This window comes from Bidens hawaiensis, unplaced genomic scaffold (genome assembly GCF_021521415.1).
Source record: "Bidens hawaiensis isolate Kalapana, Puna unplaced genomic scaffold, B.hawaiensis_p1.1 tig00037265_1, whole genome shotgun sequence".
NCBI classification, from domain to species: Eukaryota; Viridiplantae; Streptophyta; class Magnoliopsida; order Asterales; family Asteraceae; genus Bidens; species Bidens hawaiensis.
The window spans coordinates 109,156-129,426 of record NW_027496507.1 but is presented as its reverse complement, the minus strand read 5'-3'; the positions used below and the strand labels follow the sequence as shown (position 1 = coordinate 129,426).

The 20,271-nt window shown below is 32.7% G+C and overlaps 1 protein-coding gene across 3 annotated transcripts; it reads right to left on the bottom strand.

Annotated features, from left to right (window-relative positions):
- Positions 1-925: 925 nt before the first annotated feature.
- On the bottom strand, positions 926-19,922 carry LOC143589187 (callose synthase 7-like). Of its 3 annotated transcripts, none has more exons than XM_077070019.1 (42): positions 19,663-19,922; positions 18,148-18,248; positions 17,925-18,037; positions 17,757-17,847; positions 17,115-17,222; positions 16,926-17,048; positions 16,744-16,833; positions 16,566-16,657; positions 16,358-16,481; positions 16,018-16,152; positions 15,855-15,931; positions 15,563-15,656; positions 15,313-15,435; positions 15,123-15,240; positions 14,372-14,703; positions 13,762-13,814; positions 13,601-13,661; positions 13,376-13,457; positions 13,248-13,297; positions 13,077-13,163; positions 12,859-12,963; positions 11,823-11,923; positions 11,659-11,740; positions 11,403-11,563; positions 10,748-10,871; positions 10,559-10,668; positions 10,328-10,427; positions 9,451-9,602; positions 9,244-9,353; positions 9,034-9,153; positions 8,882-8,950; positions 7,917-8,100; positions 7,718-7,820; positions 7,478-7,600; positions 7,099-7,217; positions 5,633-5,716; positions 5,425-5,537; positions 5,103-5,332; positions 3,240-4,037; positions 2,960-3,010; positions 1,762-1,947; positions 926-1,165 (listed from the first exon to the last, which is right to left on the bottom strand). In XM_077070019.1, exons 1-42 carry the CDS (start codon positions 19,856-19,858, stop codon positions 926-928), a joined length of 5,715 nt encoding a protein of 1,904 aa, XP_076926134.1. In that variant the 5' UTR covers positions 19,859-19,922. The 3 variants fall into 3 exon arrangements, with proteins under 3 accessions (XP_076926134.1, XP_076926135.1, XP_076926136.1); XM_077070020.1 differs by having other exon boundaries at positions 10,559-10,662; XM_077070021.1 differs by having other exon boundaries at positions 10,559-10,662; positions 11,823-11,917.
- Positions 19,923-20,271: the final 349 nt, after the last annotated feature.

Sequence of the window (20,271 nt, the reverse complement as noted above, 5' to 3'; positions counted from 1 at the left end):
TTTAGGGTTGTAAAAGAGTCAAAGCACATTTTTTAGAGTATACAGAGATGCATATGTAGGGTGTAAAAGAGTCAAAGCACTCGTGAGCTACTCGAATTGACTAACTAGAAGCTCGAAACCAGCCGAGTTGAAACAAACTTGAGTTCGGGCTTATACATGTTAAATCGTAGAAGGAGTTGTTGAATATTATTGATGTAATATTGGTTACATATATACAATGAGATAAATCGTAGAAGGAATTGTTGAATATTATTGATGTAATATTGGTTACATATATACAATGAGATATTACACTTGAATACCATCTAATATTATTCTATTTGTCTAATAATACATAAGCTTTTTTAATAAACGAGCATAAGCTTCGCTTATAAAGCTAAAGACAGCTTATGAGCTTTGCTTATTAAGCTCGAGCCAACTTGCGAGTATGTTTTTTTTTGGTTAATATATTTATATAACAATTATTATTCAAGCATGAAGTTATAATAAAATTAACTAATACATTTTGTTATATATGAAAAGTATAATTGATTATAAGACCACTCACGTGCTGAACTCAGGCTTTAGAAATGGAGCTCGAAACTAGTTGAGCTTAGGCCTTGTCGAGCCGTATTGAGTTAAACGAGTCAAATTCGGGCTTCTCTTGTTTACGCCCCTAATCATTCTAAAAGTATCATTTTTACCCTTTTTATAAGTTATTTCAAAGCAATATTTTTGAATGAAAAAATCGGCTCAAAACCGCTTAACAACCAAAACTAGTAAAACATTAAACACTCTAGCTAGCCGTTCGGCCTGAAACTTTACCCAACACCGGTGCGTAAAATATTTGAGATGTTAAACTAAATAAATAATAAGTGTTATTGTACTAAAGTATATTATTAATAATAACAATTTACAAGTAAAACTGTAAAACCAAAACTATGTTTCAAGCAGACCTTGTCTTGTCTTTCTTCCCTGCAAGAATCATAGAGATCTGCAAGCCTCTGCTAAATGCTTGATTAAACAGAAGCCTTGTTTGGAACTCAGACACAAATGGGAACCATGATAATATTACAATGGGCATAAATATGATCAACCCGAGTACACACTCGTATACGCGCCCCATCTCCTTTATCGAGTCCCATAATCCTATGGCCTTCACACATGGCCTGCATGCTTGTCCAATCTTCACAACCACCATAATATCCACATCAGCAAACAAATTTATTTTATATATATATACACACACACATATATAGAGGGTAAGGATCCTAAGACAACCATTTAAAAATCAAGAACTTTGAGAACCATTTTGGACCACAAAGAAAACCTCAAAAATATTTAAAAAATTATAAAAAAACAAAAAAATTAAAAAAGTAAAGAAACCAAAATTCTTATATTTCATTCCGGTTTCATAAAAAAAAAAACTTTGTATTGTACACATGTGTATAATTTCATTTAATCTCTAATTACGTAATGTACACATATGTACATTATCATTTACCTTAAATTGTACATATGTGTATAAAAAACATGTATGTACATATTATACATATATGTATAATTTAGCTAAACCGAGATGTTTTTTTATGAAACCGAGATGATAAAATAAGAATTTGTGGTTTTTTTTTTATTTTATGATTTTTTTTTATTTTTGGGTTTTTTATGGTCCAAAATGGTTCTCATAGTTCTCAATTTAAAAAAAGTTCTCTCATGATTCTATACATATACATATACATATACATATATATATTTGTTTAGTAATGGGAAGTTGAAACTTACCAGGAGAAAGGCCCAGCCCGTTGGCAAGAAGGCGAGAAAAGCAGCAAAGATGTCGCTTAAAGTGAGCCCGCATACAACGAACAAGACGGTTACAGTTGATAAGAATCCTAGGAACAGAAAAGCCTTTAGGATTCTAAACATAAGTTGAAAATCTGTCCCGAATCTTCGTCTGCCCATTGAGACCATCTAGTAAATAAACAGAAAAAAAAAATTCATCAGCAAAATTACACGTTAAAGTAAATATATTCTACCTAGGAGCGTAAACGAGCCAAGCTGCTCGTGAGCTACTCAAGATTGACTTGCTAACAACTCAAACTGAGCCAAGGTTAAACGAGCTTGAGCCTAAAATAAGTTTGTTTAGTAAACGACTCCGAGCCTGAGCTTCACCTTGTCGAGCTCAAGTTGGCTCGTGAGCCTAAACGAGCCTATTATTTATATAACTTTTATTTAATATATTAAATATATTTATATACAATAATAATTAATATATATAAAACTATGATAAAAATAACAAAATAATATATATCATGCAATATATAGAAATTATCATTAATAATATATACAAAAAATAACAAAAAATTTATATTAAATTAACTAATATACAGTAAACGAGCTGAGCTCGATATTGAAAAACTTCTCACGCGCCAACCTCCAGCTTTAGAAACTATTCATTAAAAAGAATCAATCCAATAATAGAGCTCAAAAGTAGCCAAACTCGAGCTCTCGTAAGTTAAACGAGCCGAACTCGAGCTCTAGTAAGTTAAACGAGCCGAACTCAAGCTCTCGTAAATTAAATAAACTGAACTCGAGCCTAGACGAGCTTGGATTGGTCATTTAGACCCCTAATTCTATCATTATACATACCTTTAAACCAAGAAGAGTAGTTAGTTAATATATTACGTACATAAGTATATATACAATTATGATAAAAATAACTATATATATATATTATGTTATATATAATAATAATAATAATAATAATAATACAAAAAATAATTAAAAATTAATATGAAGTTGTTAATAAATAATATACACTCGTAACAAGCCAAGCTCGAGCTTTAGAAATAAAGTTCAAAATGAGCCAACTCAAGCACTCATAAGTTAAACGAGCCAAGCTAGAGCTCTCATAAGTTAAAAGAGCTGATCTTGAGCTCAGTTTGGCTCGTTTACACCCCTATATTTCTACCATTACACATACCTTCAAGCCAAGAAGCGCAATTATCATAACCAACCAAGAAAGTACATAAACCTACAAACAAAAAACTTTTCAGTGTAAAATTAAATTAACGTGCTAACTGTGAGAATAAAGTAGTGTAATTATATGTACAACATAGTGTAATTACAGCGTAGTGTAACTACACTACGATGTAACTGCATAATTACAATACTTGTATATATAACTACGCTACTTTATTCTCACAGTTAGTACATTAATTTAATTTCTACGTTAACTTTCCCCACGCAAAAACAACACATACCAGTATACTTCTACTACCGCGCGCAATATTAAGATGATACACAAGCCCATACTGATAAATAAAAAACCTTAATGCCAGCATAATTTCCATCAACCTCCCTCTAATATTAGTATGCTTCAAATGCTCTTGTTCTGCATCCCACCATGACTCCCAACTCTTATCCTGCACGATACCAATCCCGCCACGGTTCCCCATCCATCGTTTCCAGTCCGTCCAGTCCTCGACCGTTTTTTGCCAGTCAAATCCAGAAGGATTAAACACAAATGGAGCAAACAACCATGATGTCACCAAAAACCATATAGAAAAAGTTATAAACAAATATAACTCAGTACTCCTATACGATTCACCGTAAACTTGATAGATAACTAATAACATCCCCAACTCAATCCCCTTAACAAAATGACTTCTTGAATATAACCTATAATTATCCGTAAACTTTGCATGGAAGATAACGAACCCACGGCCTGTGGCTCGGTACTTGGAACCCCCATGTAATATTGTTTTTCCGAAGTAATGTACTTTGGTACCGAGCTGGAATGTGAAGAATACTGAGGCTAACTGAAGTTGCATTATTATGAAGTCACCTAAGGCGTGTCTAAATCCGCTTTCTAAACCGACTTCCATTGCCATTGGGAGTACTAAAAGTAATCCTAGTTGGAAAACGGATTGGGTGGCTAACGCTTGTTCTAAAGCTCGGTTGCTGCTTATGGTTGCGTTTTCCATTATTTTTCTTTCGAGCCCGCTTAAAACCATGTATGTTCGCCCATATAAGAATACGTATACCACGAGTACAGTGACCTGGAATACAAGTATCAGACAATGCAATGATTAATATTGTGTGATGAAATATAAAAGGTATAAGTACATATAAGGAGTTGTATACATTGAGGTTTTAAATAGATCAATGGACTAGAAAAAGGTCAACAGAGGCTAGGGGTGTGCATGAAACCGAAAATACCGATTCAAAACCGAAAAATCCGAAAAAATCAAACCGAATTAGAAACTAACGGTTTGGTTTTGAGTGTTATTAAAACCGCAATATTGGTTTTGGTGTGGTTTTGTGTTTTGTGAATAACCGAAAAAACCGAACCGAAATATCAAAAGAACCTGAAAAAACCGTAATAACCCAACCGAACCGAACCAAACGTAATCATTAAAACCGAACTGACCTATAACTATTTGTTTAATTCTTCATGTGATTGATAATAATAATAATAATAACAAATAATATTACTCTATTAAAAGTGTATCGTTTATGTTGAATTACTTTTTTGTTGAATCGTTTATGTTTTATCCACTTGAATATTTTTTTTATATTTAGCGTTTGCTATTGAATTTATGACATTTTATTTTTTTTAATTTTGAATGTAGGCATCTTTTTTAGCTCTTAATATTCTATGCACAAATAAACAATATTTTGTTAATCATTATTTAAAAAAAAAATATTAAGCCCAATTCAATATCTTGGGTCAAATTTTTTTGCCCAAAATACGAATAGAAAAACCGGAAAAACCGAATTGAACCTGAAAACCGAAAACCAAAAAACCGAAACCTAACGGTTTTGAAAAACTGAAAAAACCGAAATTTTGGTTTTCGGTTCGGTTTTAGCCCAAAACCGCACTGTACCGCACCATGCACACCCCTAATAGAGGCAAAATGGTCATTTTAGAAACTAGTTTCGAGTTAAATTGAAGGGTAAATGGTCATTTTACCATGAATTTTGCATATTTGAAATTCAACTGAAGGGTAAAATGGTCTTTTAGTGCAGTGGCCTATTTGAAATTGTTCATAAATTTCAATGGCTTCCTTATTACCAAAAAAAAAAAGAAGTAATAAAAACAATATTTGATTCATTCACTATACCATGCTACTAAAGTAGAAACCAACTGTGGTGAAATAGAATGACAGCATTCTATAAAAGTCAAACCGCCTGCCCAATCGGTAAACATCCCGACTAAGCGTTTGTTCACCATTTCCATTCGCAACTTTAGCTTCAAACTGAGATATTTGATTCATACCAACATCTCGGCCTTTACCAACTTGAATATATTCATGATGAGTCACATATCCTCCACGCAGAGTCGAATTATAACCTATAAAAAACTTGTTAAAAACTTAAGTAACTATGCAAAAATAATAATAATAATAATAATAATCCTTTAATTACTTATTAACAATGTTTTACCTGAAAAGATGTCCTCACTTAAGTTAATAACCTTTGAAGCTTTACTTATACCACCCCTTGTTATGTGGAAGATTCGGTCAAATATATCAGGGTGACCATAATGAAACCGCACCCTGTGAAAATCATAATGTATAAAAAATAAAAAAAATATATTATGTACAAAAAATCATAAATGTATATTTATGAACAAGTAAATAAATGATCATACCTTAGAGGGTCAGCCAAAATTCTTTGACCAATTGTCACAAAACTCGTCTCTTGATTGGACATGAACCATGCGAGTGATGAGACACTGCATATTAACAAAGAGACTTGAGTACAAAAACATACGCGCGCACACACAGACACACACACACGCATATATATATATACACTCTAAAAAAGTTAAGAACTCTTAACAACCAAATATTTTTTTAATTTTTTTTTATATATTAACATTATTTAAGAGTAGTTTATCATATTTTATTTATAAATTTTTGATTACATATATCAATCACAAGTTTACATATGTGTAAAATTTATGTACTTACAAATTTACATATGTGTTAAAAAAAACATAGATATGTATAAGAACTAATTTTCAGAATTGTAATCGTAAATATCATAGTTATTAAAAGCGTGCGCCTTTTGCGCTTAAGCGCATTTAAAGCGCCAGGCGCATTAAATGCGAGTTGCATGCCTAGATATTTAAAGCGCAGTAACTGTTCCAACATTCCCAAGTGTATTAAATATCATTTAAACTCAACTATTTAAGTGGTTTCAGAGGGGAAGGGTCACATGCAAGGGTAAGCTTCATGGGTTCCAACCCACAAAGCAAACCCACCCCGACCCATGTGGGTAGATTGCCAAATTACAATTCATGTCAAACCTTTGCCATGAAAAATATATGAATGTTGGATAACATAAATGTGTGTTAATTATTATTATTACATATAAATGTTTTAGGGTATTTGTGGGTAGGTGTCGCCAGTGATATTGTGATTTATGGGTACAAGAGGGTAGAAATGAGATGGCAGTGCGTGATTGATCGGTGCATGGATAATACCCATGAGTGCCCCTCCCACTCTCATAATTAATTATATAGCACACAAAATAATCAAGAAACTAATAAATTTTTTGTTCTTAATTTCCTATTTTCGAATTTCTTTCTTTTTATTCTGCATTTTATGTTCTTTATTTCTTATAATTTTATGTAACTTTAATATTCGATTAAGCAAATGGTTTCTTCTCAGTTTGATGATGATTAAGTTGTTTTAGTTTTTGGTTTTTCTATGTTTTGGTTTTTGGTTTTTTCTAATTATTATGATGTACTTGGTACTACTTCATGTTTTGGATTTCGGTTGTTATTAAGAATGAATGTATGCTTTCTTATTAAGGTGTTCTATTTTAATTAAAATTTTGTTTTTTAATGTGCGCTTTTTTTTAAATCGGGCGCTTTTTTTGCGCTTATCGCCTGGGCGCTAGACCAGCCTCAACGCTTTCGAGCGCTTATCGCATTTGATAACTATGGTAAATATAGATATAAAAAATGATAAATTTACACTCAAATAACATTAACATACAAAAAAATTTATAAAAAATGTTAGTTTTCAAGGGTTCCTTCAAGTTCTTAAATAATTTAACAGTTCTGTAATGATACTCATCCTATATATATATGTATGTAAACACACCAACCTTCCAGTAAAAATATGTTCTCTCAGCCCGAGTATAGTTGGTCTACGTTCGCCACGATGATCTTTATAGAATTCTTCCAAAACGTTTCTCATTTTAAAAGCTTCCTCAAAGTAATTATCCTAAACATATAATGAAAGACACTTAGTAACATGTAGAGTCGAAACGATAAGTGTTTCTGGACGCATAAATATTTAACCTGCAAAAACATTTTTCCTACTTTAAAACATATTTCATTACAGATGTTATTATTGCAATAGAATCTGAAATTTGAATAAAACAATTTACAACAGTTTATGCAAAAAATCGACCGTGGGTGACTTTCAACTCATTTGACCCGTGTTAAACCAAAATCGACAAAAAATGACCCATTTGATGGTACCTGATTCATGTCAATAGTCTGCAGGGCCTCACCACGAGTGAAAATAATTGCATGATTTTGATTTTCAGGTTTTCCTTCACCAATCTCGGTAGGTGGACCGGGAAGCTTGATACGATATATTTCCTAAATTACAAATTTTATATAGTTATTAAACTTTACTTCATTAGAAACTTATCACTTATACCATAATATATAGTTAGTCAGTCAGTCAGTTAGTTAGTTAATTAGTTAGTTAGTTACCTCGTCTAATTTATCCCCACCCTTGACTAGAACCGAGTAGTAAACCTTCTCGTTACCGGTATCCTCTCTCTCGTCTATGTATGCAACGCGTAAAGATGGATATCTGAAACAACCAAACGATCGATCAAGGTCTAGTTATAACATACAAAAACCAGTAACAATAAAAAGTTAATATAAATAAAAAGGTGAAAGTACTTACTTAAGCATTAGATCAAGTATGTTAGCATAACAACTTTGATCTTTACCGGGACTTGCTTTCTTTTGAGCACCGTAAATCTGGCAGGAAACAACATATGTAAACTTCAAGTCTACTAGTGCTTGTGCTTGTTCTTTGAGAGCCCTGTGTTTATTCATATCAACTGTTCGGTAGCCGTTAAATATTGCTGCAGTTTAAAGATTAGCAGTTAGTTTATTTACATCAAGTCAAACAGGTTTTAAAATTCAGATAACAAAAAAAAAAAGAAGGTGAACCGGGTTGTTTTTTTTTGTCTGAAACATGTTCCTAGTGCTTTAAAATTCAGATTAAAAAAAAGAAATGGGTCAATCGGGTTGGTTTTTTTTTTATCTAAAACATGTTCCTAGTGCTTTAAAATTCAGATTAAATAAAAAACGGGTCAATCGGGTTGGTTTTTTTTGGTCTGAAACATGTTCCTAGTGCTTTAAAATCCAGATTAAAAAAAAGAAACGGATCGGGTTGGTTTTTTTTTTGTCTAAAACATGTTCCTAGTGCTTTAAAATTCAGATTAAAAAAAAAACGGGTCAATCGGGTTGGTTTTTTTTTGTCTGAAACATGTTCCTAGTGCTTTAAAATTTAGATTAAAAAACGGGTCAATCGGTTTGTTTTTTTTTTGTCTAAAACATGTTCCTAGTGCTTTAAAATTCAGATTAAAAAAAACGGGTCAATCGGGTTGGTTTTTTTTGTCTGAAACATGTTCCTAGTGCTTTAAAATTCAGATAAAAAAAGACAGGTCAACCGGGTTGGTTTCTTTTTGTCTGAAACATGTTCCTAGTGCTTTAAAATTTAGATAAAAAAACAGGTCAACCGGGTTGGTTTTTTTTGTCTGAAACATGTTCCTAGTGCTTTAAAATTCAGATAAAAAAAAACCTGACCCGCTATCCAGCACATCCGACCCGCATATTTTGCCACCACTAGATTATACTAACCCGTGTCATCAGCAGAGTCTAAGAAGCATTGAAGTTCAAGTGCTTGCTTGTAGTACATCATCCCTCTAACTGAAAAATAAATAATCATATAAATAAATTTTCAAAATGAGACGATAAATTTAACAAATCATGTGAACAAAATATGACAAAACCTGTTCTCGAAAGTGTTTGTCCTCTGTAAGAAACCCAATGGCGTGTTGCTTCTCGTCTGTCTTCTTCGGTAGCTCCTAATTTTGGATCATTAATCCGATCCTCGAAATTTTGCCACTCATCTGATTTTATTTACATGTAAAAGTCAGTAATTTTTTTTTTTTTTTAAATACAATCCTTTAGTTATTCAGTCAAATGAGGTCAAGAATCACCTGGATATATCTTCTGAAGATAAAACAAAGTTGAAATTCCGTCCTCGTTTTCCTTATGAAGATCTTCTTCAGAATATAGAACATCTTCTTTATAATATGGAGTCAGCACACTGTTTTTATAAAATGTGAGTATACATTATAATTTATAAGTAACCAAGTTTAACTGTTTACTTGCATAATACATATAATGTGACACCGATTACGGACCTAAATGACATCATGTTATGAACTTTTGGAGCATTTGGCATTTTCATATACAACGAGTTTGTGAAGAAAGTGATTCGTCTGCGGGCCTCTAAATTCATTGGCACGTTAATTGCGGATTCCTTTACAGTGAGAAGCAAATGCAGCCTCTCTACCTGTATGCACAGATAAAATATTAAACATAAAACTAAAATGGTAAAATCATAAACTATTTTATTTATTAAAGGATATATATATATATATATAGGGTAGAACTTTTTGAAATTGAGAATTTTGAGAACCACTTTGGGCCACAAAGAAACCTCTTTAAAAAAATATAAAACGAAAATTTTTAAAAAGTAAAAAAACCAAATATTTTTATTTTTCATCATGGTTTTATAAAAAAACCCTCTATTATACACATATGTATATTTTTATTTAATGTCGATTTACATAATGTACACATATATACATTATCAATTATCTTAAGTGTACATATGTGTATAAAGAATAACATGTATAAGATTATAAAATAAGTATTATACATATATGTATAATTTTGCTAAACCGATAATTTTTTATATTTTTCTTATGAAACCGGGATGAAAAATAAAAAATTTTGGTTTTTTTACTTTTTTTATTTTCGTGTTTTTTTTTGTGGTCTAAAATGGTTCTCAACTTCAAAATAGTTAATCCTATATATATATATATTTATATAATATGTTATCTTTGGTTTGGGCATGTATGATATTTAAGAGGTTTGTAGGGGTATATTTGTAAATTTCGTATGCAAGTCGAAACGGAAAGGTACATTTGTCCATTTTTCAAAATCATATACAGATAATGTGTCAATTATGATTACAAATACCATATAACTAAAAATGACAGGTAGTTATTATACCTTCTCCTTCCAAGACTTAATTTCAGTGAGTCGGATATTCATAACGTCAAATCTCTGCTTTCTGTCATTGCCCCGACTATTATGATATGTTTCAAGCCATCTAATAAAAAACCCGTAAATTTCATCGTATAAGTGAAACTGATTGTAGAAAGTTACATAATAAACAACATGCCACATATCAGAGATAAAAAAATAAAAATCCATGTGATATGCATGCATGTCGAAACTTACTCACGACCGTTCAGCATAACATCTTGTAAAATAACCTCCATAAGATTTTGAAGGTCATTAACGATTACAGGCGCGTTTCTCTCCACGTCATCATAATCAGTTAGCTGAGACTGAAAAAACACACAATGGAGAGTTAAAAACCAAGTATAATAATAATAACTCACAAAATTATTACAATAAAAGGATTACCAGATGACTTAAGAATTTCACCAACTTATCATTGAGTGAAGGCAATCCACTCATACGAAATGTACTTAAAAACACCCGATTCTGAATGCTATTTTCTATTATACGGCATATATGACGTATGATCCTACAAGGTAACAAGTTCAATAACAAATGAGTTATAAATAATAATAAAATTTGATTTTAAATAATCCTAACGATGCCATATTGGCAAATAACAGTCCCAACTTCACACTTGGCTGGAGGCGTATTTTTTTCCAACGGTCTGCGACTAACGGATGGTCTCCGTTAGTCTATTGCTTGCGTAGCACACCTAGCGGACCATTGGAAAAAAAATTAACCTTTAGTTGGGACTGTTGTTTGCCAATACAGCATAGTTGGGATTATATAAAACCATTTTTCTTAAAAAGAAACAGATGATTATTGCCACGTAATGCTGGCACATAGATGTTTATTGACAACTAGCCATGCCACGTAAGCATCAAACAAATGGTCAACTGTGAATATTTAAAACCAATTTTCTTAAAAAGAAACAGATGATTATTGCCACATAATGCTGGCACATAGATGTTTATTGACAACTAGGCGTGCCACGTAATCATCAGACTAACATCAACTCCGTTAGTAATAACAAAGGTGGCATAAATATAGGGCCTACCGCTTATCTTCGTCATCAAGAAGACCCAATAATATATCCTTAAGTGTTTGATAACACTCAATAATTGCTGAGTACATGTAATCATCATTATTGATCTTTTTAAAGAGGTCTGCATCTTCTTTTCCTTTAAAAACTTTGGCCATGTCTAATGCAATTGGGATCTTAATATTAAGTAGAAAAGAGTCAATACATAATAATAATAATAATAATAATAATAATAATAATAATAATTTATATAAATATAAAGGAGTTAAACCTTGCTTGCTAGCAGGAATGGAGGCCATTGGATAACTGAGACAACACTTGTTGTATATGGTACAAGGAGTAAATCTCTTTCACTAATAAGTAAAACATATTATTAAAACAATGCACATTGATTAGATTAACTTAGTTAAGACATGAGGTAGAATTAGATTAAACCCATTGCTGATTAAATCCTCCTCTCGCATTGAATATATGAACTCGTTCCACACTTGTAAAAATTTTGCTATGTTCTTTCTTACCAATGAATCATCCTCCTCCTAATACCATTTCATCAAGACAAAGTAAGACTAAAATTAGTAGAATGGGAAAAAAATAAAAAGAAGTTGAAAAGTGTAAAAATGTAAAGACCATACTTATCAAAGGCGTTAGGCGCACTTAAGGCGCATAGGCCTCGCCTGGGCCAGGGCCGTCTCAACGTTCTTGGAGGCCTAAAGCGAACTAAAATGTTGAGGCCTTTTTTTAAAAAACAATTTGATATAAACCCTCCTCCATTACCCGGGCTTGGGATCGGCAATAATAAACTATTAAGTTTATAGTTAGCGGAGTTAATTTGTTTTCTTTGTATGTAAATATATTTATATGAAATCTAGTTCTGAGTTCCATCCATCAATCGGGCTTACATAATTCAGAAGCAAAGAATTGGGCCTATTTAGCCCATTTAAAAACATATAATATATAGTTGCAATATTTTGGAGGCCTAACAAAGGTGGAGGCCCACGGAAATGGCCTGACTTAGCTGGCTCATGGGCCAGGCCTGCTGAGGCCTAGGCGAGAGGCACAAAATAAATGAGGGCCTAAGACAAAAAAAGCGCACTTAAATATAAAAATATAAAAATATATTATGTATTAGAAAAATTATACTATTCTTCATATATAATAAACAAAAGGCTATTAGTACCAAAATACTCTAAAAGAGTCGAGATTCAAATGTAATTCCAAAACTTGAATAACACAATGCTCAAAACATAAAAACCAAAAGGTCAAAAAATAGTAAATAGTAAAGGTTCAAATGACTATTGTTCTTGATCCGTCATAAATGCAAGTAGAGGTGCTGTCACCTTCAAGAAGCGAGGGCCTAGGAACTAGAAGCATAGATATTGGGCCAGGCCTGGAAAATGGGCCTAGGCGCAAGAAGCGAAGGCTTTTAATAACTATGGTAAAAACTAAAAAGAAAACAGATTGTAGAGGATACCGAGGGATCTTCTTTGAGTTCTTCTGTCTGCATTGGTACAAGGCGTTCATAGAAAGCCTCAGGGACTGAATAAAACCGCGACCGCAGCATCCCAAGTGTTCGAATCTAACAATTATTGGCAGAAAGTTGATATTAAGTCAAAGTTATTGTGTTACATAATAAAGAATGTATCAAGTTACCAGTCTTGATAGAAATCATAATGAAAGTACTAAACTAACCTCACCCAAGTGGCTGAAAGCACCATAGATTCCACCGATCACGGTGGCATATATCGCATACCATATTTGTGCATCCATGAAATAAACCTTTAAGAAGAAATATCTCTTAACTTTTTAACCGGTTGCGTAAAATCCAAGTAAAAGTATTTCTAAGGATACTTAGTTACTTACCATGACAATTGGAGCCCAAATAGCAATAACAACACCAATATTATGAGACACTGCAAAATTAATAAAAAATCGAATCCGGATAATTCTAATAAAATAGGAAATCACAAAAAGGAGATTAAAAAATTTACCATTCGGAAAGAACTCGTGCCACTCGTATATGTTGATTTTCATGTCCATAATTTCTTTTGTGGGTGCAACCAGTGGCAATATCTATCAACAATATATGAAAAATGAGCATAAAAACTACTTACATATATACAGTCTTAGAGCTTATGAGCTTATTAATAAATGTCAAAACGATTAGCGTAAGTAATTATGCCTATAAAGACAGTACGTCATGCTAAAAGAATAACCTCCACATAGTAGCTGAATGAAAACTTGCTTACTAACACCAGCATCCAATACATCGTGTACCTATAAATGTCGAGTGTTATACGTTTAAAAGCAAACTAAGTATGTGCACACACGCATATATATATAAATATGCAGACATTTATTAACTCTTCATTCTTACTTCAAAAGGGAAAACATGTCTTCATGCATGCCTCTTCCAACATAGAGCTTCGGCTGAAAAAAGTTGACAACTTTGAAGTCAATTCCGGTTATATTTTTCCAATAACAAACGGGTAATAATAATAATAACTGGTTAAAACCGAAACGTTTCGAAAGTCATCCAAAATAGATTCAAAAGCATAGAACCTCCTAAATCATTTTATCTCAGAAACTAGATTGTCATTGCAATAGTATAGCTTTTAGTTATATGCACCTATAATATATATTCATATGTTACATATTAGGCGTCCTGCTTGTGGTGTGCGCATATAATGTATATATGCGTGAGCCCTTGGGGGGCAAAAGTGAAATTGCAATAATTTTGACGTTATTTTACTAATTTCGTGAAAATAACGTTAAAAGTGGCGGAAGGTTAATCGTGCATCATGTGGTGACGTTGATAGCCGAAAGACAAGGGTACATGCACCAATCGGTCGATGGTTGAGTGCTATGTGCCTTATGTCCAAGGCTTGATGCAAAACTATTAATCAGACCCTACCATAGCTTTGCTATTGGTGTGATTTACTGAGTACGATGATGATACATATTATAAAAAAAGGGAAGTTAAGTACCTGGGCCCACCACATTATAAAAACAATTACACGCGAATTAGAACGCTCCATGTATCTCCTCAAAGGTGGTAGCAGAAATAGCAAGGCAGACAATGCATTTGGCATCAAATAAATTGCAACAAGATAGTAATAAAGCGACCGGTCCCCTTGATTTCCTCCCAAATTACTAAAGAACTTTGCAACTCCTGTTGGATTCTTAACCGATCCTGAATAACCGATGGGAAGAATCACTACCCAAAATGCCGAAAATGTAAGTTTGAGAAGATAACGAAGTATCTGAGTGTTTTTTAAGCTCCTCCAAGCATTGTAGCTAAGAATCACATCTAAAGAAGCTGCAAAACATAAATGACCAAAACAAATATTAGGCCCGTAAAAGAGAGTTAACAAATGGATCATGTGAACGACTGAACAAGTCATATGCGTACAATCAAAAAGTTAAGTTAGTGTATTCTTCATGCTATAACCTTCTAAATCATTTTATTCAATATCAAGATTATTATTGTAATAATAATAATGTTTTTGTAATCATAATTTACTCATTAGCTACCACAGTCTATACACCACCATCAGTTTATTTTAGTAGTCTCAGTTTAATTTAGCAGTCTACAGACGTTAAAAAACAAACAGTCTTGTTCATGCAGACTGTAGAGGTTTGGTTACAGATGTCTGCAGATGTGGTCCGCAGACTGCATACATTTTACCTTTGAAAAAACAAACAACACCTTACTCATTAGCTATTTCATAAAAATACCTTGGAAAAAGTTAAGGACGGATGAAGTAATGAATATGCTCAGAATACTCCCGAAGACGTCATCATCAAAAATTCCGAAAATTGATCCATCTCCATGCCATGCAATAATAAGCATAGCCTGCAAGTGTATATAAATTTAGTCCTGATTAAAAAAAATTAATAGAAAATATTATGATGCTAACATATATACCTGAAAAACTAATATAAGAAACATCCACATTCGATCGAAACTCCTGTAGAGGTGCAGAAACGTTCGCACTTCAACAAAATTTGTTTTAGGTTTCCTCTTTTCAGATATCACATGGTTGACCTCCTGCAAAAAAATAAAAATAAAAAATGAAATCATATAAAACAAAAGGCTGCTTGCTTATATAGCTTTTTCAGTTAAATACTAGTATAGAAATAAAAGAATACTAGAAACTGTAAAGTCGAACTAATACCTCGTTTTCCTGCAAATTTTTATCAGATTCAGAGCTAACAAAGAAGTCAGAATCGCGGTCCATTGGCCACCCTAATTTAAAGCATTTGTCTGACCTGTAAAGAGAGATATTAAAGCATGCTAACTGTGCGAATCAAGTAGCGTTATTATATATACAAGCAGTGTAATTATTTTTACTCATTTGACCCATTTTCTTTTATGTTTATTATTTGACTTTAAGTAGTATGTTAAATGTGAATACAAAATATGTATATATATATATATATATTAGTTCAGTTATAGAGGTTTGTTACCAAAAGTATTCGTTAAGGTCATCATAGTTTCTCCAAGAGGAATGGCTTGCTTTGCCGCCTCGGTTTCTCATGGCTTCCTGTCATCATGTAAGAACACAATGTTTAATAACTCGCCAAATTTTATATACATGTTTAAATAAACGTGGAATAGAATTTTTACTACCTTATGCATAACCTCGTAAATAGGCACCACAACATTGTTCAGAAAAAATTCTTCTTCAACTGCTTCTGGTTGATATGTCGCCCCGCTAACAGATTCCACATTACCGAACAAAATTCCATGAAGTTCATTTGCCATCTAAATATTCAAAATATGGTGAGTAGCATCTCACAGTCAATGTTTCCTTAATAATAATAATAATAATAATAATAATAATAATAATAATAATAATAATAATAATAATAATAATAATAATAATAATAATAATAATAATAAAACTTCATATTCCCATCTAAATAAAACAGAAAGTGCACAAACTTAACTTTGAGATAAATAAACATACATTGTGGAAAATATAGCTGACACATTCGGGCATGAAACGGATATTTGAAGCTTCACCCCAAATAAGTAGATAGAGCCCGATGTATAGAAGCTCTAACTGCTGCCTATCGGCATCAGGTCCAAACCTATTTAATAAAAATAAAAACAATAAAGTATACTATAAAATATTATATAAAAGCTACAAGTTTCAAATACTGAGAATAACTTACTTGAGGTTTGATGTGCAGTGCAAATAATCACACCATGCATTATAGTTCTTGAACAATTTTTCCATTAACGTTTGTATCGTTCGGCTATCCAACTATATAATATGCAAAATGATAATTAATAAGTGCAATCAAATTAAATAACTTGTGATGTATTTTAATATTTAATATGCTGCTTTACCTCATTACAATCTTTTAAACTCTTGGACCTTGTATCGATATTTGCAAGTAGCAACGTTAAATGTTCTCGTTGATTTGCAACGTTTCCTTTCTTCATTTGTGAACGTAATTATATGACAGAAACAAAATTATTTAAAGTAAAACAGAATTATAAAAGCTGGCTTGAACAAGAACAATATTTACCTGAAATCCAAATTTTAAAGCTAGCCATTCGAGTATATCGTTAACAGTTCTGTCACTATCCATGGGATTTTTAAGCAGTGGAAGATTAGCCACATTTTGGAGAGACTGCAGAGCCGCTTCAATCTAAAATTTAAAAATAAATAAATAAAGGAAAAGAAAATTAAGCATTTGTATTGATCGAAACACAACCTCAGGAAGCTTCATAATTGCCGGTTTAACCCCAACCGCATATATAGGAAGAATGTTATAGTGTGCATATTGTTCATTTCTCTCAACATGTTTGGCATATCTTCGAGTCTGCAAATATATTTTAGTATGCAATATTCCATAATAACTAAAATTATAAATGTTAGTTATACTTAGACGTGGCAATTTCGACCCGTTTACTCGTGATGGGTCGATTTGGGTTGTGTTTTATTATATTTTACCTCAAATGTTTCAAATCATAAAAGTTAGCTACAAGAGCAAAAATGTATTTTTTTAAGTATTTATTGTAATAAATAATAATATTGTTCTTGTAATCATAACCAGCCAGGCCAGGACCGTTTGACCCATACAAAAAGTGGACCACTTTGACCACAACCCACCCATACTGTCACCTTGTTTAATATATGTATAACCAGCCAGGCCCGTCCCGGCCCGTTTGACCCATACAAAAAGTGGACCACTTTGACCACAACCCACCCATATTGTCACCTTGTTTAATAAATGTATAACCAGCCAGGCCCGGCCCGGCCCGTTTGACCCATTCAAAAAGTGGACCGCTTTGACCACAACCCACCCATATTGCCACCTCGAATACAAGACATGTGTGTGTTAGCTCAGTTATACCTCGGGTTCGACTTTTTCCTTATGTACCACCACCGTATTCAATACATCATATAAGACCGCCGCAATCTGTAACATCTTAGCCATCTCCTCACTTTTAACGATAATAAAAGTTAGAATAATAAAAAATATATATACTGAAAGGGTGTTAATCATGAACAAAAGACGCACGGTTTCTTTGTAGATTGACCCTGTATGATATTTTTCTCGTAGAAATTTTGGTAGTACAGCTGGATTTCTTTAGGATCGCTTTTTGCTAATCGAGGTTTCGTCTCTACTTCTTCCTGCAAAACGAAAACAATCGAGATTTCCATGATGAATATATAAAATGAAAGTAATGTCATCATACTCTTATTATGAACATAAAATGAATTATTAAACCAAATCTATGTACCTTTTGAAGTCTATGCAGCAAGTAGGTCTTGAATTGGCGAACACCACGTCTAGTAGATTTCGGGTCCATCCTATGCGCCTTCTCAAATGCATGAAACCGGCCTAAGTCAACAAAGTCAAACATCTTGATTACATTATGTGCAGAGTCATACATTGCACTTAACACCAACTGCTAGCTTGCAGGATTATTATTCATCTTCTAAATGATAAGATTATATATATAACAATTTCAGTATCTTTCTATTGTGAATGCTCTGTGTTTCTTATAACTTGACAAAGAATCAAAAGTTTGAAGTCAGTAAAGTTCATGAACTATTATCCAAATTCAAATGAAAATCATTATTCAACACATTTTAAGATAGGAACACTAGAACTGTATATAGGGGTATGTATGAAACCGGAAAAAGTTATCCGAAACTGAAAAAAAACAAACAGAAATAACAGAACCGTAACAAAAAAAAACGATGCTTTGGTTTAATGTTTTCGCAAAAACCGAACTTTGGTTCAGTTTTTTGTGTTATTAGACAAGTATATTCATCCTCTTAACTCGTGTTATTAAAACCAAAAAAAATTGTTTATTTTGATTTAAGTAATATTTGCTTATTAAATATACAGTTAAACACAAATATTTAAGCCCAAATGTATAATTAATTAATTAACTAACAAAAATAATCAGGCCCAATTTCTTGATTTTTAGCCACTTCCGCCCCTCCCCCAAAAAAATTTTACAAGCCCAAAATGGCAAAACTGGACGGTTTTCAAAAACTTAAAACACGAAAATCTTGGCTTTTGGTTCGGTTTTAGCCAACTTTTTTTTTAGCCCAAAATTTTCCAGCCCAAATGGCAAAGCCAAACAAATTTGGAAACCGAAAGTTGACGGTTTTCAAAAGGCCAAAAACCAAAATTTCGGTTTAAGGCAACCTTCTTTTTCAGCCCAGAATTTTCAAGCCCGAATGGAAAAACCGAACAAACCGAAACTTGATGGTTCTCAAAAACTCAAAAATGAAAGTTTCGGTTAAAGGCCATTTTTTTCCGCCCAGAATTTTCAAGTCCGAATGGCAAAACCAAACAAACCGAAACCTAATTGTTTTCAAAAACCGAAAAACCAATATTTCGGTTTAAGACAACTTTTTTTTTCCGGCCCAAAATTTTCAAGCCCAAATAGCAAAACTGAAGAAACTGAAACTGAACAGTTTTCAAAAACTACAAAAAACTCAAAAACCAAAATTCCGGTGTTTGGTTCAGTTTTAGCCAACTTTTTCTTTATTTTTTTCGCCCCAAAATTTTCAAACCCAAATGGCAAAACCGAACAAACCCATACTTAACACTTTTCTTCAAAAACTCAAAAACCAAAATATCGGTATTTTGTTCGGTTTCAGCCCAAAACCAAACAACCCCATACTAAACAACTTTCTTTAAAAACCAAAATTTCGGTTTTTTTCTCGGTTTCATCCAAAAACTGTAGATGAATAATATTCAAGTTAAAGTTGTGAAATAAATAAGTGTAATAACATACACAAATAAGCAACCCTGGGGTTATCCTTCTCGACCTCATTCGCAGCCCGAAGGATAGGAGCAACCGCAGAAAGCGTACTTGGCACAACCTCACTGTCGTGCGCAGCATACGGATCAATCAACCCCGAATTCCTCAACATCCTAGTCCTTGTCCTAACCTGACCTCCGTCTTTCGTTCCACTCGTACTGGCCATCATTGTTCACATAATAATAATAATAAGGATGATGAGTTAGATTCATTGGTATATATTGGGATCTTTTGAGTGTGCATTTTGGCTTTTGTTTTTTGCTTTTTGAAAGCCTTTTTTTTTATATATATCTTTGTGTGTTGAATTGTGGGAAAGTGAGAGTTAGCTTACAAGGTTAAGGAATGACTTTTGTTTGTTTGTTTGTTTGTTTGAATAATAATAAACTAACTTTTGAAAAAAGATATGATGACTGGACTACCCACCAATCCATCATCTTTGCTTTATGTTCTCTTTCCCGCCTTTTTTAAATAATAATAATATAATAATATGGTAAATAAAACATGTAGATACGAAAATAATTAGGTTCTGTTTAGGCTCGAGCTTTGTCCGTTTTGACTTACGGGAGCTTGTATAGTACACAA

Excerpts from the sequence above, each read along its gene's own strand:
- LOC143589187 (XM_077070019.1), bottom strand. The coding sequence starts at position 19,858 with ATGATGGCCAGTACGAGTGGAACGAAAGACGGAGGTCAGGTTAGGACA. Across the intron at positions 17,848-17,924 it reads GGTCAATCTACAAAGAAACC|TGAGGAGATGGCTAAGATGT; the intron begins GTGCGTCTTTTG and ends TATCGTTAAAAG. Across the intron at positions 13,458-13,600 it reads CATTCAGCTACTATGTGGAG|ATATTGCCACTGGTTGCACC; the intron begins GTTATTCTTTTA and ends TATTGTTGATAG.